We start from the raw sequence: 14,070 nt of genomic DNA, 5'->3' as shown, positions 1-14,070 counted from the left end.
GAGAAAATATTGCAGTTCTTTGCAGAAAGTGAATCGAAGAAGCAAATGAGCATTCGCAAAACTATGAAAACTGGTAAAAGCACTGAGCATGATCGAGTGTTGCTGGAATGGTTTCGACAACGTCGGAGTGATGGTGTAGACTTGTCGGGCATCATGGTACAGGAACAAGCTAAGTTGTTCCATAAAGCACTAAACCTTGACTATGAGTGTGATTACAGTGAAGGATGGCTGCATAGGTTTAAGACACGTCACGGAATTTCGATGCGTAAAGTGTGTGGAGAAAAACGGTCTGCAGACCATGAAGCAGCTGAAGAGTATGTGGTTGAGTTTGCAAAGCTTGTGTCTGACAAAAACCTCACCCCCCAGCAAGTTTATAATGCAGATGAAACTGCACTTTATTGGAGATGCACTCCTAGGAAAACTTTATCAATGGAGGATGAAGAAGCCCCCACAGGGTTTAAACAATCTAAGGACAGAGTTACTGTCTTAGGCTGCTCCAATGCTGCTGGAACTCACCGATGTAAGCCACTAGTGATCGGAAAAAGTAAATGCCCTAGGGCTTTAAAAGGTGTTAAAGTGTATCCTGTAATTTATCGCGCAAATAAAAATGGATGGATTACCACTGAGTTAATGCTAGAGTGGTTTACAAAGTATTTTGTGGCAGAAGCCAGAGCACACTGCACATCTGTAGGCCTAGCAGAGGACTGCAAAATTCTTCTTCTCCTGGACAACTGTTCAGCTCACCCTAGTGCTGAACTGCTGCGCAAAAATAATGTTTTTACAGCATACTTACCACCAAACTGTACATCGCTTATCCAACCACAAGATCAAGGAATATTGCGCTCTATGAAGGCCAAGTATCGCACACTTTTCATGAAACACATGCTAGATGTGGTGAATTCAGGAAAGCCTATTCAGTCATTTATCAAAGACTTTAACATGAAAGATGTTCTTTGGTTTGTTGCTAGTGCTTGGGAGAATGTAAATTCATTAACACTAAAGAATGGATGGCATAAGTTGTGGCCTGCCATGGTGTTTGAAAATGCACCTGATGAAGATCAAAGTATTGCCTTCACGGGATTTCGTGGAGCACATGATAAAGAATGTGTTCTTGATTTACTTGAATATGCAAAAAGATGTACAGGTACTGGAACTGCTGCCAACGATCTATCAAGTAGGCTGAACGAAGAAAACCTAGCAGAGTGGATGGAGGTTGACGTTGAAATACCTGTTGTACGTCACTGTACTGACTCTGAAATAATAGATATGGTTTTGAATCCTGAAAAAATCATTGAAAGTGATGATGGTGGGAGTGAAGAGGATGTAATTGAAATCCCCACTAGTATTGACAAACTGATTGAGATGACAAGTGAGCTAATCAAAGGACTAGAACAACGTAACTTTGTGACAGCACAAGAACTAATGCATTTTCAATTGATGAAAGAAAAACTGTACAGGGAAAGGTCAAAACTTATGAAACAACCTCAACTTGATGTTGTGTTTAAGAAGCTATGTAAGAATGTGCCTCTGAGCAGAACCAGTACTGTAGCATCTCCAATTCCTTCAACTTCTACAACAGGTCCCTGTTCCCCAGGCATCCCAGATGCGACTGTCCCACCTGAAATACTTCAAGTCCAAGATGATGAATAGGTTGGAGGGGGATTTGGACTGTGGGAGGTTTTCAGTAAGTTATACGAGTTGGGATGTGGAAGATTTAGAGTTGGGCTGTGGAAGGTTTAGAGTTGGGCTGTGGAAGGTTTAGAGGTGGGCTGTGGAAGGTTTACAGTAAGTGTGGAAGGTTTGCAGTAAGTGATAAGAGGTGTGCTAAGTTTAGGTTTAGAGGTGGGCTGTGGAAGGTTTACAGTAAGTGTGGAAGGTTTGCAGTAAGTGATAAGAGGTGGACTGTGGAAGGTTTAGAGGTGGGCTGTGGAAGGTTTAGAGGTGGGCTGTGGAAGGTTTAGAGGTGGGCTGTGGAAGGTTTAGAGGTGGGCTGTGGAAGGTTTACAGTAAGTGTGGAAGGTTTGCAGTAAGTGATAAGAGGTGGGCTGTGGAAGGTTTAGAGGTGGGCTGTGGAAGGTTTACAGTAAGTGTGGAAGGTTTGCAGTAAGTGATAAGAGGTGGGCTGTGGAAGGTTTAGAGGTGGGCTGTGAAAGGTTTACAGTAAGTGTGGAAGGTTTGCAGTAAGTGATAAGAGGTGGGCTGTAGAAGGTTTAGAGGTGGGCTGTGGAAGGTTTACAGTAAGTGTGGAAGGTTTGCAGTAAGTGATAAGAGGTGGGCTGTGGAAGGTTTAGAGGTGGGCTGTGGAAGGTTTAGAGGTGGGCTGTGGAAGGTTTACAGTAAGTGATAAGAGGTGGGCTGTGGAAGGTTTAGAGGTGGGCTGTGGAAGGTTTACAGTAAGTGTGGAAGGTTTGCAGTAAGTGATAAGAGGTGGGCTGTGGAAGGTTTAGAGGTGGGCTGTGGAAGGTTTACAGTAAGTGTGGAAGGTTTGCAGTAAGTGATAAGAGGTGGGCTGTGGAAGGTTTAGAGGTGGGCTGTGGAAGGTTTAGAGTTCAGCTGTGGAGGTACGTACATATGGCGTAGTGGATGTTTGGCTGCAGGGGGGTTACAGTTACTGTCATGCTGTAGGAGGTTTAGAGTACAGGTACTGTACCTGTAGTGACTTTAATTCATACTGCACTTTGGGCCTTATTCTAGTTCACTCTTTCTGACAAAATCCTTCTTAGATGGACAGAACCATGTGCACTGCAGGTGGGGCAGATGTAACATGTGCATAGAGAATTATGTTTGGGTGAGTTATTTTGTTTCTGTGCAGGGAAGATACTGACTGCTTTATTTTTACAATACAATATAGATCTCATATTGAAGTAAAACCTCACCCAAATCTAATTCTCTATGCACATGTTACATCTGCCCCACCTGCAGTGCACATGGTTCTGTCCATCTAAGAAGGATTTTGACAGAAAGAGTGAACTTCAATAAGGCCCTTACTGTGTTTGTTCAAAATGTACCTGATACCTGATTTGGTTGTACAGCACGTACTACACTGTAATAAACAGTTTTGCATACTCTACTGTGTTTATTCATTCATTAATATTATGCTGTTGCATATACTTTACTAATTATTGCTTTAGAAATGTGATGAAGGTGTTAAATCACTAAAAAACTAGTCATCCATGAAACCTTCGATAATCCGGAAAAATCGATAATCCGGAACGGCACTGGAACCGATGATGCCGGAAAATCGGTGGTGTACCTGTATAATTACATATATACACAAATATGCAAATAGAGATATTAATATTCAGCAGGTGCAAAATCCTGAAGGTTTATCTTAATATTTGTAAAGCCAACTAAGATCACTGTATATGAATATAATGACAATTTATTTAGACAATTCAAATATAGATTAAAACATAAAGATGAGCAGCTGTATTGCGGTAGCCAAAAGCAGTCCAATTAGTAGCTTAAAGTTTTATGACAAATGCCAAGATGGTAAGCAGTTAGATGTTAGTCCAGCGAGTTATGTCAGTTATGACTTTTAGCAAGCAAGCAGCATATAGATGAATTATAATTACCACTTTTTGATGTAATCTGTGAATACAACCACGGTAGATAGTGTTGCAGATTTGATACAGGTGGCCACCTGTTAGAGGAGGTATTTAGTTGGAGAGAGCAGTCTGTCAGGTGACTTATGTTCACAGACTGAGGGGCAGATTTATTAAGCTCGGTGAAGTGATAAAGTGTCTGGTTTTTATCACCGGCCAATCAGCTCCTAGCTGTGAAGTTACAGACTTGGTTTGGAAAATGAAAGGTAGGAGCTGATTGGCCAGTGATACAAACCAGACACTTTATCACTTCACCGAGCTTAATAACTCTGCCCCTGAGACCGTTATTCTTATTTGGTGTGAAGTGCATGGAGTATCCAGGTGTACAGGATAGAAATTAGCAAGGCACGGTGAGAGTATTCAGTTTGCAGTTGATTAGGACTAAGACCTTAGAATCATCTGGATTATTGTGAGACTGAGTCCAGCTACAAACACACTTGTGTATATGCTCTTCAGGACTGCAGCTATCATCAGAATTAGATTAGCTGGGATTGCTGGAAGCAGGAGTCCAAAGCAGGCAAAGAGGTGACAGCCTCACAGAACTGGCAACGTAGATGTAGAGTGTTTAGATAGGACATCAGGATTGGACAGGAAAGTCATAAGGTTAATTGTTCCCTGGGATTAGTGCAGAATGGGCCAGGTGTTGAAGGAAAGATGTCGGCACCCGTGTATCGCCAAATTCTATGTAAGATATGTCAGGCCAGGAACGGGCAGCATACAGTAAGATAAAAGATCTGTCATACCTTTTTCATGACACTGACTCATTGCCCATGTACTTGTTTGACATGTAGGAGCTAACAAACTATCATCATCATCATCATCATTTTCTTCTCATATCTTGGGCGAGATTCAGCAAGCTGAAAATGCCGTAAAAACCCCGTTTTCGGGGGTTTTACCGCATTTTCATATGCGGCAAAGCCCCATCGCTGGGGCTTCGCTGCGGGGGGTTACGCCAGTTCCTATTTGGCGTAACCCCATGGAAGCCTATGGGCTTCCCTTGGCGTCCCCCACCACCCCGCACGCCCCCCGCCGATCTGCGCCGCACCCCCCTTACCTGTGTCCGGGCAGCCTCCTGCTGTGCTGCCCTGACCAGTGATTTCCTCCTGCCTGCACCACTTCTGAGTGCAGGGAGGAGGAACAGTAGCCCTTAGGGCTGTTTCACACAGTACGGTTCCTGCCGCACGGTGAAATCCCGTACGGTCAGGGAGCCGCGCCGCACTCAGAATTTTATAATGGCAGGGATGGCCACAGCCCGGCAGCCGTCCCTTCCAGTGGGGGGATCCGGCTGCAGCCGTGCGGCCGGGCCGTGGCCGTCCCGTGTGAATGGACACAATAGTGTCCATTCACAACTGCTGAGTGCGGCACGGCTCCCTGGCCGTACGGGATTTCACCGTGCGGCAGGAACCGTACTGTGTGAAACAGCCCTTACAGCTGTGTAAGGATTCCGGCAGGGAGGGGGGGACCCGGTGCACATCGCCGGGCATCACTTTTGCGTTGATAATCGCATATGTTAGTGCATATGCGATTATTAACTATGCGAATGCCGGCGATGTGCACCGGGTATTATTGCCGAATCTCGCCCAATGTAGGGTCAGATGCACTAAGCTTCAAAAGTAATAAAAAAGGAGAGTGATAAACAAACAGCCAATCTGCTCCTCCCTGACATTTTTCAAACACAGTCTGTGACACGACAGGTAGGTGCTGATTGGCTGGTTGTTTAACACTCTCCATTGTATCACTTTGGAAGCTTAGTACATCTGGCCCATAGAATTTGAAGTCAGAAAAGAACAACTTGGTCTATCTAGTTTACCCTTCTTTATTCTTTAGGCAAGCTTAACCCATTCTGAACCTTAGTTCTTAGTTTGAAAACAATCAGTTCCTCTCAAAGTTTGATAGCTAGCTTGTAAAATAGTTTTTGACTGTATGTATTGATAACTATCTTCCCTTGTGTCCTCTATCAGGTTGCTATGAAGACTCATCATGCCAGGATTGGGAATTTACCATCCCTTACTCTATAGATGCGCTGAGAGGTTCCTGTGTGGAGATCCCCTGCACATTCACCCATCCCACGCATGCTAAGGATTATAACTTCTTCTGGTACTTGAGACGACGCATAGGCTTACCTCAGATCTTCAATAACAGAACCCCTGATGACGTCATACATGGGTACAAAGGACGGACATTTCTGGTGGGAAACACAAGCCGGAGCTGCTCACTGATTATCAATAATGTGCAGGAACGTGAAGATTACTTTCCTGGTATAAATAAAGATATAAACTCCTATGACATCAATAATGTAAGGTTTACAAGAGTGTACATCGCAGGTGAGATAATTCCATCCCTGCAATGCGTAGAACATGGGATAGGTGATCAGTAAAAACTGAATGGAATAATAAACCTTAGACGATAGATAAACCTTCACCACTTCATGACATTACACTGCATATGTATGTCATGTATGTAATATGTATGTCCTTGTTACAAAAATGTAGCAATCAGGTCTGCTCCACATTGCCAACAATTCTGAATAATTACACCCATTATCTCACAGTAGGTGGAGACTTATTTATTATTTTATTTATTACCGTACTTCAGCGCACACATATTTGGCAGCGCTGTACAAAGAATAGTTGAACAATCACATCAGTTCCTGCCCCAGTGGTGCTTATAATCTTTATTCCCTACCACATGTACATGCTCACAGACATTCTAGGGGTTAATTTTTGTTGGAAGCCAATTAACCTACCTGTATATTTTGGATTGTGGGAGAAAACTGGAGTACCCAGAGTAAACCCACGCAAGGAGGGGGAGAATATACTAAATCCGCACAGATAGGGCCATGGTGGGAGTCAAACCCATGACCTCAGCGCTGTGAGGCAGTAATGCTAACCATTACACCATCAGTACTGCCCTGTGTATATAACACATGGTGGGGATAGAGCCCATTACTTCAGTGCTGGGAGGCAGTAATGTAACCATTACACCGTCCGTACTGCCCCGTATATATAACACATGGTGGGGATAGAACCCATTACTTCAGTGCTGGGAGGCAGTAATGTAACCATTACATCGTCCGTGCTGCCCTGTATATATAACACATAGTGGGGATAGAACCCATGACCTCAGCGCTGTGAGGCAGTAATGCTAACCATTACACCATCCGTACGGCCCTGTATATATAACACATGGTGGGGATAGAACCCATGACCTCAGTGCTGGGAGGCAGTAATGCTATAACCATTACACCATCCGTACTGCCCCGTATATATAACACATGGTGGGGATAGAACCCATGACCTCAGCGCTGTGAGGCAGTAATGCTAACCATTACACCATCCATACTGCCCCGTATATATAACACATGGTGGGGATAGAACCCATGACCTCAGCGCTGTGAGGCAGTAATGCTAACCATTTCACCATCCGTACTGCCCTGTATATATAACACATGGTGGGGATAGAACCCATGACCTCAGTGCTGGGAGGCAGTAATGTAACCATTACACCATCCGTACTGCCCTATATATATAACACATGGTGGGAATCAAACCCATGACCTCAGCGCTGTGAGGCAGTAATGCTAACCATTACACCATCCGTACTGCCCCGTATAAATAACACATGGTGGAAATCAAACCCATGACCTCAGCGCTGTGAGGCAGTAATGATAACCATTATTCCATCCGTACTGCCCCGTATATATAACACATGGTGGGAATAGAACCCATGACCTCAGTGCTGTGAGGCAGTAATGCTAACCATTACACCATCCGTACTGCTCCGTATATATAACAGATGGTGGAAATAGAAACCATGACCTCAGTACTGTGATGCAGTAATGCTAACCATTTCACCATCCGTAATGCCCCGTATATATAACACATGGTGGGAATAGAACCCATGACCTCAGTGGTGTGAGGCAGTAATGCTAACCATTACACCATCCGTACTGCCCCGTATATATAACACATGGTGAGGATAGAACCCATGACCTCAGTGCTGTGAGGCAGTAATGCTAACCATTTCACCATCCGTACTGCCCTGTATATATAACACATGGTGGGAATAGAACCCATGACCTCAGTGGTGTGAGGCAGTAATGCTAACCATTTCACCATCCGTACTGCCCTGTATATATAACACATGGTGGGTATAGAACCCATGACCACAGTGCTGTGAGGCAGTAATGCTAACCATTTCACCATCCGTACTGCCCAGTATATATATAACACATGGTGGGGATAGAACCCATGACCTCAGTGGTGTGAGGCAGTAATGCTAACCATTTCACCATCCGTACTGCCCTGTATATATATATAACACATGGTGGGGATAGAACCCATGACCTCAGTGCTGTGAGGCAGTAATGCTAACCATTTCACCATCCGTACTGCCCTGTATATATAACACATGGTGGGTATAGAAACCATGACCTCAGTACTGTGAGGCAGTAATGCTAACCATTTCACCATCCGTAATGCCCCGTATATATAACACATGGTGGGAATAGAACCCATGACCTCAGTGGTGTGAGGCAGTAATGCTAACCATTACACCATCCGTACTGCCCCGTATATATAACACATGGTGGGAATAGAACCCATGACCTCAGTGGTGTGAGGCAGTAATGCTAACCATTTCACCATCCGTACTGCCCTGTATATATAACACAACGTGGGTATAGAACCCATGAACACAGTGCTGTGAGGCAGTAATGCTAACCATTTCACCATCCGTACTGCCCTGTATATATATAACACATGGTGGGGATAGAACCCATGACCTCAGTGCTGTGAGGCAGTAATGCTAACCATTACACCATCCGTACTGCCCCGTATATATATAACACATGGGCCCTTATTCTACTCGGCTCGGTACGGCCCGCGTGCGGCCGTACCGCCGATGTTTTTGTTCTGCACATGCGCAGAGGTCATTCTGCGCATGTGCAGCCCCCTTCGCCGCAGACGGATTTCGTCCGCCGCAAAGGGGGCGTATAGGGGCGTGAGGGGCTTCAGCCCCTCATTACCCTATGTGTACGCCCCGCGTTTCATGGGCGTTCCCATGCAAACGCGGGGCGTATGCATGGTAATGAGGGCATGACGCCCTCATTACCATGACATGGGGGCGGAAAGCTGACGTCGCCGGATGTCAGCTTTCAGCCCCCTTTCAAGCTCCCACACGGACGATTGTCCGTGTGGTCTGAGCTTGCGGGAGCTGCCGCGGCGTGCGGGCCTGCCTTCGATGGTCGTCGACCATCGAAGGCAGGGGGCAGCTCCCACCATGGTGGAGGCGTAGCCTCCACCATTTTTGTGCGGATCGCCAGCCGTCCGTGTACGGACGGCCGTGGCGATCCGTCGGGTGGGCGGCCCTTGGTTTGTGCGGTCGGAGCCCCGTGTGCGGCTCTGACCGCACCAACCAGAATAAGGGCCATGGTGTGAATAGAACCCATGACCTCAGTGGTGTGAGGCAGTAATGCTAACCATTTCACCATCCGTACTGCCCTGTATATATAACACAACGTGGGTATAGAACCCATGACCACAGTGGTGTGAGGCAGTAATGCTAACCATTTCACCATCCGTACTGCCCTGTATATATAACACATGGTGGGTATAGAACCCATGACCTCAGCTCTGTGAGGCAGTAATACTAACAATTACACCATCCGTACTGCCCCGTATATATAACACATGGTGGGGATTGATTCCAATGACCTCAGTGCTGTGAGGCAGTAATGCTAACCATTTCACCATCTGTACTGCCCTGTATATATAACACATGGTGGGTATAGAACCCATGACCACAGTGCTGTGAGGCAGTAATGCTAACCATTTCACCATCCATATTGCCCTGTATATATAACACATTTTGGGGATAGAACCCATAACCTCAGTGCTGTGAGGCAGTAATGCTAACCATTACACTGTCCGTACTGCCCCGTATATATAACACATGGTGGGGATAGAACCCATGACCTCAGTGCTGTGAGGCAGTAATGCTAACCATTACACCATCCGTGCTGCCCCGTATATATAACACATGGTGGGGATAGAACCCATGACCTCAGCACTGTGAGGCAGTAATGCTAACCATTACACCATCCGTACTGCCCCGTATATATAACACATGGTGGGGATAGAACCCATGACCTCAGTGCTGTGAGGCAGTAATGTTAACCATTTCACCATCCATACTGCCCCGTATATATAACACATGGTGGGGATAGAACCTATGACCTCAGCGCTGTGAGGCAGTAATGCTAACCATTACACCGTTCGTACTGCCCATTATATATAACACATGGTGGGGATAGAACCCATGACCTCAGTGCTGTGAGGCAGTAATGCTAACCATTACAGCATCCGTACTGCCCCTTATATATAACACATGGTGGGGATAGAACCCATGACCTCAGCGCTGTGAGGCAGTAATGTAACCATTACAGCATCCGTACTGCCCCTTATATATAACACATGGTGGGCATAGAACCCATGACCTCAGCTCTGTGAGGCAGTAATACTAACCATTTCACCATCCATACTGCCCCGTATATATAACACATGGTGGGGATAGAACCCATGACCTCAGCGCTGTGAGGCAGTAATGTAACCATTACACCATCCGTACTGCCCCGTATATATAACACATGGAGGGAAGAGAACCCATGACCTCAGTGCTGTGAGGCAGTAATGCTAACCATTATACCGTCCGTACTGCCCCGTATATATAACACATGGTGGGAAGAGAACCCATGACCTCAGCGCTGAGAGGCAGTAATACTAACCATTACACTATCCGTACTGCCCCGTATATATAACACATGGTGGGAAGAGAACCCATGACCTCAGCGCTGTGAGGCAGTAATGTAACCATTACACCGTCCGTACTGCCCCGTATATATAACACACACATGGTGGGGATAGAACCTATGACCACAGTGCTGTGAGGCAGTAATGCTAACCACTACACCATCCGTGCTGCACCTGTCTGCTGTAAGAAATGTTCTAAATTAGTAAATATTATAATAGGTTTACAATACTATTCCTTTAAACTGGGACACTTATGAATTGCACAGTTCCTGTGCCTGGCTGCCTTCAAGCCTTTATTTTACCTGGTTTTATAATCAGCCTGTGTTCTGCGTTTCCAGTTTAGCAGTTAGAGCATGGTAAGTATAATTACATACAGATGTGTAAATAGATAAATAACATAATGTACAGTACTGTGCAGTGCTGGACCTCCCAACATATCTGTTCTGCGAGTTGGGACCCTATGCGCGGCGAAGCTGTGCCGTCACTGAAAAGAGGCTTGGCCTCATCAATAGGGCATGGCTTTGTGGAAATGATACTGCCCCAAGCCAAGCCTCACATTTATTTTGTCACTAAGGCAGCATGGCCGAGCACTCTGTGAGCATGCCCCCAGCCCCTCTGTCTCCCATGAATAGACTACAGCGGGCATGTAGTCACCACAGCAGGACACTGCTACAACTGGTGGGGTTACAGCCACATTAAAAAAAAACGGTGACAGTCGGGACATTTGGGAGCGAGGTATGACAGAGTATTGCTGTCGTCAGCTTGGATAGTGTTCTCTACTTTCAGTGTTACAGAAGTTGATAATTATTGAAATAAGAATTCTAATGGGCGCAGGTCCCACTCTTCCATTGTACTGATTTGCCTACTGCTACAAGCACACAGAAGGACAGTGGGCCTGATTCAGTCATTGCCACCTGCCGCCCTGCTGATCGTGGCCACATCCCCTCGCATTCAGCCAAAGGGGAGAGAAATCATTCGATAGTCTGTGATTTTTCTCCCCTTTGGTAGTAAAAGTCAGTCTAAAAAACAGATAAATTCTGATTATGTGGCACTAGGTGTAAATTATAACCCAATTGTGTAATAATGACACACACATCTAATATTCTTAATTTATTTTTAATATTAATACAATTTACTTTTATATATACTGATCATTAATATACATTTCGTTACTCTATTTTATAGACTTGTTAATGTCTTTTTTTGAATAAGTAACACATACATAAATATCTATTTGCTTGATAGTTTATACGCGTCATTTTAAAACCAAATCATAACTACTGTATACTGTATGTGTGAAATGTATTATTTTCTCATTTCAGAACACCCAGAGATTCCATTAATAACAGGAACTGACGGTATGGAAGAGAATAAGACAGTTATAGTTGTCTGCTCTGTAGATCACACCTGTGCCTCCAGGCCACCAGTTCTGACATGGAATAAAGGTGGACATGAGATATCGGTGATGCATGAAGAGGTGAAAGCTCGGGGAGTATGGAGGCTGGAAACTGAAATGAGTTACATCCCTTCCTATACAGAGGATAAGACGCTGCTGGAATGCACGGCTACATTTCCCAATAATATAACATCAACCAAATCAATAACCCTGAATATCAAGTGTAAGTAACCTGTATGAAATGCACATCTGTACAGTAATAGATTGGGCAAGAAATAACTATGGTTTGTAAACAGATTAAAAGTTTTCTTTTCATCGCAACACATCCCAATACCCCTGCTATAGTAATTGAGGACTTTAATAACGTCCTTGATTCCCAACTGGACAGGAAAAGCCAAATAAGACAAGGGGGTAACAGAGGTGGGACGGGATTCCTGTCAATGACTAAAGAAATGGGGTTAAAAGATGCTTGGAGGGAAACCCATCCTGGAGAGCAGAAGTTCTCGTGCTTTTCCAAAACGCACGAGGCTTTTTCTAGAATTGACATGGCCCTGGTTACAGATGATTGGTTCCCAAAATTGCAGGGGGTGGAATATAGGGTGAGAGGGATATCTGACCACTCACCTCTAGAAATTATATTTGCGCCGGGGGAAAAGAAAGGGTATACCTATTGGAAATTAAACCCCTTTTGGTTGACCCGTTTAGACACAGAGACCAATTTAGAATCTCTGTGGGGGGAATTTCTGGACCTCAACAGGAATTTAGCGCCAATAGAGATTGTATGGGACACATTTAAGGCTAACCTAAGGGGTTCATTAATTAAGGAAATAGCCAAGTTGAAAACCTCCTATAGACAGGAGGAACAAAAGCTGGAGGATATAAGTAACAAATTAGAGCAAAAATACTTACAAGATAGATCAAAGCAAAGTAAAGAAATCTGGCTGAAGGCCCAGGAGGAATGGAACCAAAAATTGTTGGATAAAGCAAAGTATAGGGACATTTTCGCTGGGCACAAAAGATACGCTGAGGGGGATAGACCTGGCAGTTTTTTAGCCAACCTAGCAAAAATGGACCGTCCACCGAGCATTGTGAGAGAGATCCAGAACAATGACGGTAAAGTTGTCCAGCTCACACCAGACATAGTGGAGAGCTTTAGCCAGTACTATCAGCAACTTTATAAATCCCAGCTAGACCGTACCCCAGAAGAAATTCATGACTATCTGGCACTGATAAAACCCCCGACTATGTCACAGGAAACTAGGAATAGGTTAGAAGCCCCGCTGTCAATCCATTAAATAGAAGAAGCAATAAAGGATGTCCCAGGGGGAAAGGCTCCCGGCCTGGATGGCATTCCACAAGAAATTTATAAGAAATATAGTGGATTCTTCGCCAAAAACCTACTTGAGGTCTTCAATGAGGTGTATGGCAGAAAGAAACTACCCCCTTCTATGTCAGAAGCCCTTATAATAAATATATTAAAGAAAGATAAAGAACCTACCCTAAGGGAATCATACAGACCAATCTCCCTATTAACAAACGATGGTAAAATCTTGGCCAAGGTGCTATCAACACGCTTAAATGGGGCGTTGGTCGAAATTATAAATCCAGACCAAACTGGCTTCATGCCAGGAAGGTCAACCACCACAAACTTAAGTAGATTACATTATCATCTTCATTGTAATAGAGAGTATAGGGGAGAAGAAGCGGTTGTCTCGTTAGACGCCGCCAAAGCATTTGATACCATTGAATGGGATTATCTGTGGGAGGCATTGGAGTGGATAGGGTTGGGATCGGTATTTATAAATTGGGTGAGATTATTATACACGGCCCCGATGGCAAGGGTGTCGGTGAATGGGTATATTTCCCCTATCTTTAAGCTAGAGAGGGGCACCCGGCAAGGATGCCCACTTTCCCCAGCCCTATTTGCAATCGCCATGGAGCCACTGGCGTGCCTGATTAGGGGAAGTGGGTCGATTGGAGGGCTGAGAGTGGGAACAGAGGAGGATCGTATCGCCTTATATGCGGACGACGTCCTACTGTTCCTACAGAATCACGTTAAAGACATGCCGGAAATATTGAATTTAATAAATAGCTTTGGGAATAATTCGGGACTGAGGATTAACTGGAACAAATCATGTATACTCCCCTTGAGTAAATCGGACCCTACGGTATTAGCAGCCCCCACATCCTTAAAAATAGTAGAGGAATTCCAATATCTGGGAATAAGGGTTTCAAGGAACCCTGCCAGGTTTGAAGTTCT

The 14,070-nt window shown here is 44.8% G+C and overlaps 1 protein-coding gene across 2 annotated transcripts in view; it reads left to right on the top strand.

Annotated features, from left to right (window-relative positions):
• LOC146041717 (sialic acid-binding Ig-like lectin 13) overlaps positions 1-14,070 on the top strand; it is a 76,677-nt gene that overhangs the window by 45,371 nt on the left and 17,236 nt on the right. The window contains exons 4-5 of one of the 2 annotated variants that reach the window (XM_083161630.1): positions 5,567-5,863; positions 11,737-12,033. In XM_083161630.1, the coding sequence (XP_083017756.1) occupies positions 5,567-5,863; positions 11,737-12,033 (594 nt within the window). Of the gene's footprint in view, positions 1-5,566; positions 5,930-11,736; positions 12,034-14,070 lie in introns of both variants that reach the window. The other variant, XM_083161629.1, reaches the window with a different exon arrangement.

This window comes from Crinia signifera, chromosome 19, assembly GCF_055691185.1.
Source record: "Crinia signifera chromosome 19, ASM5569118v1, whole genome shotgun sequence".
NCBI lineage: Eukaryota > Metazoa > Chordata > Amphibia > Anura > Myobatrachidae > Crinia > Crinia signifera.
Note: the sequence above shows the minus strand (reverse complement) of the source record. Positions and strands in the feature narration are given on the sequence as shown.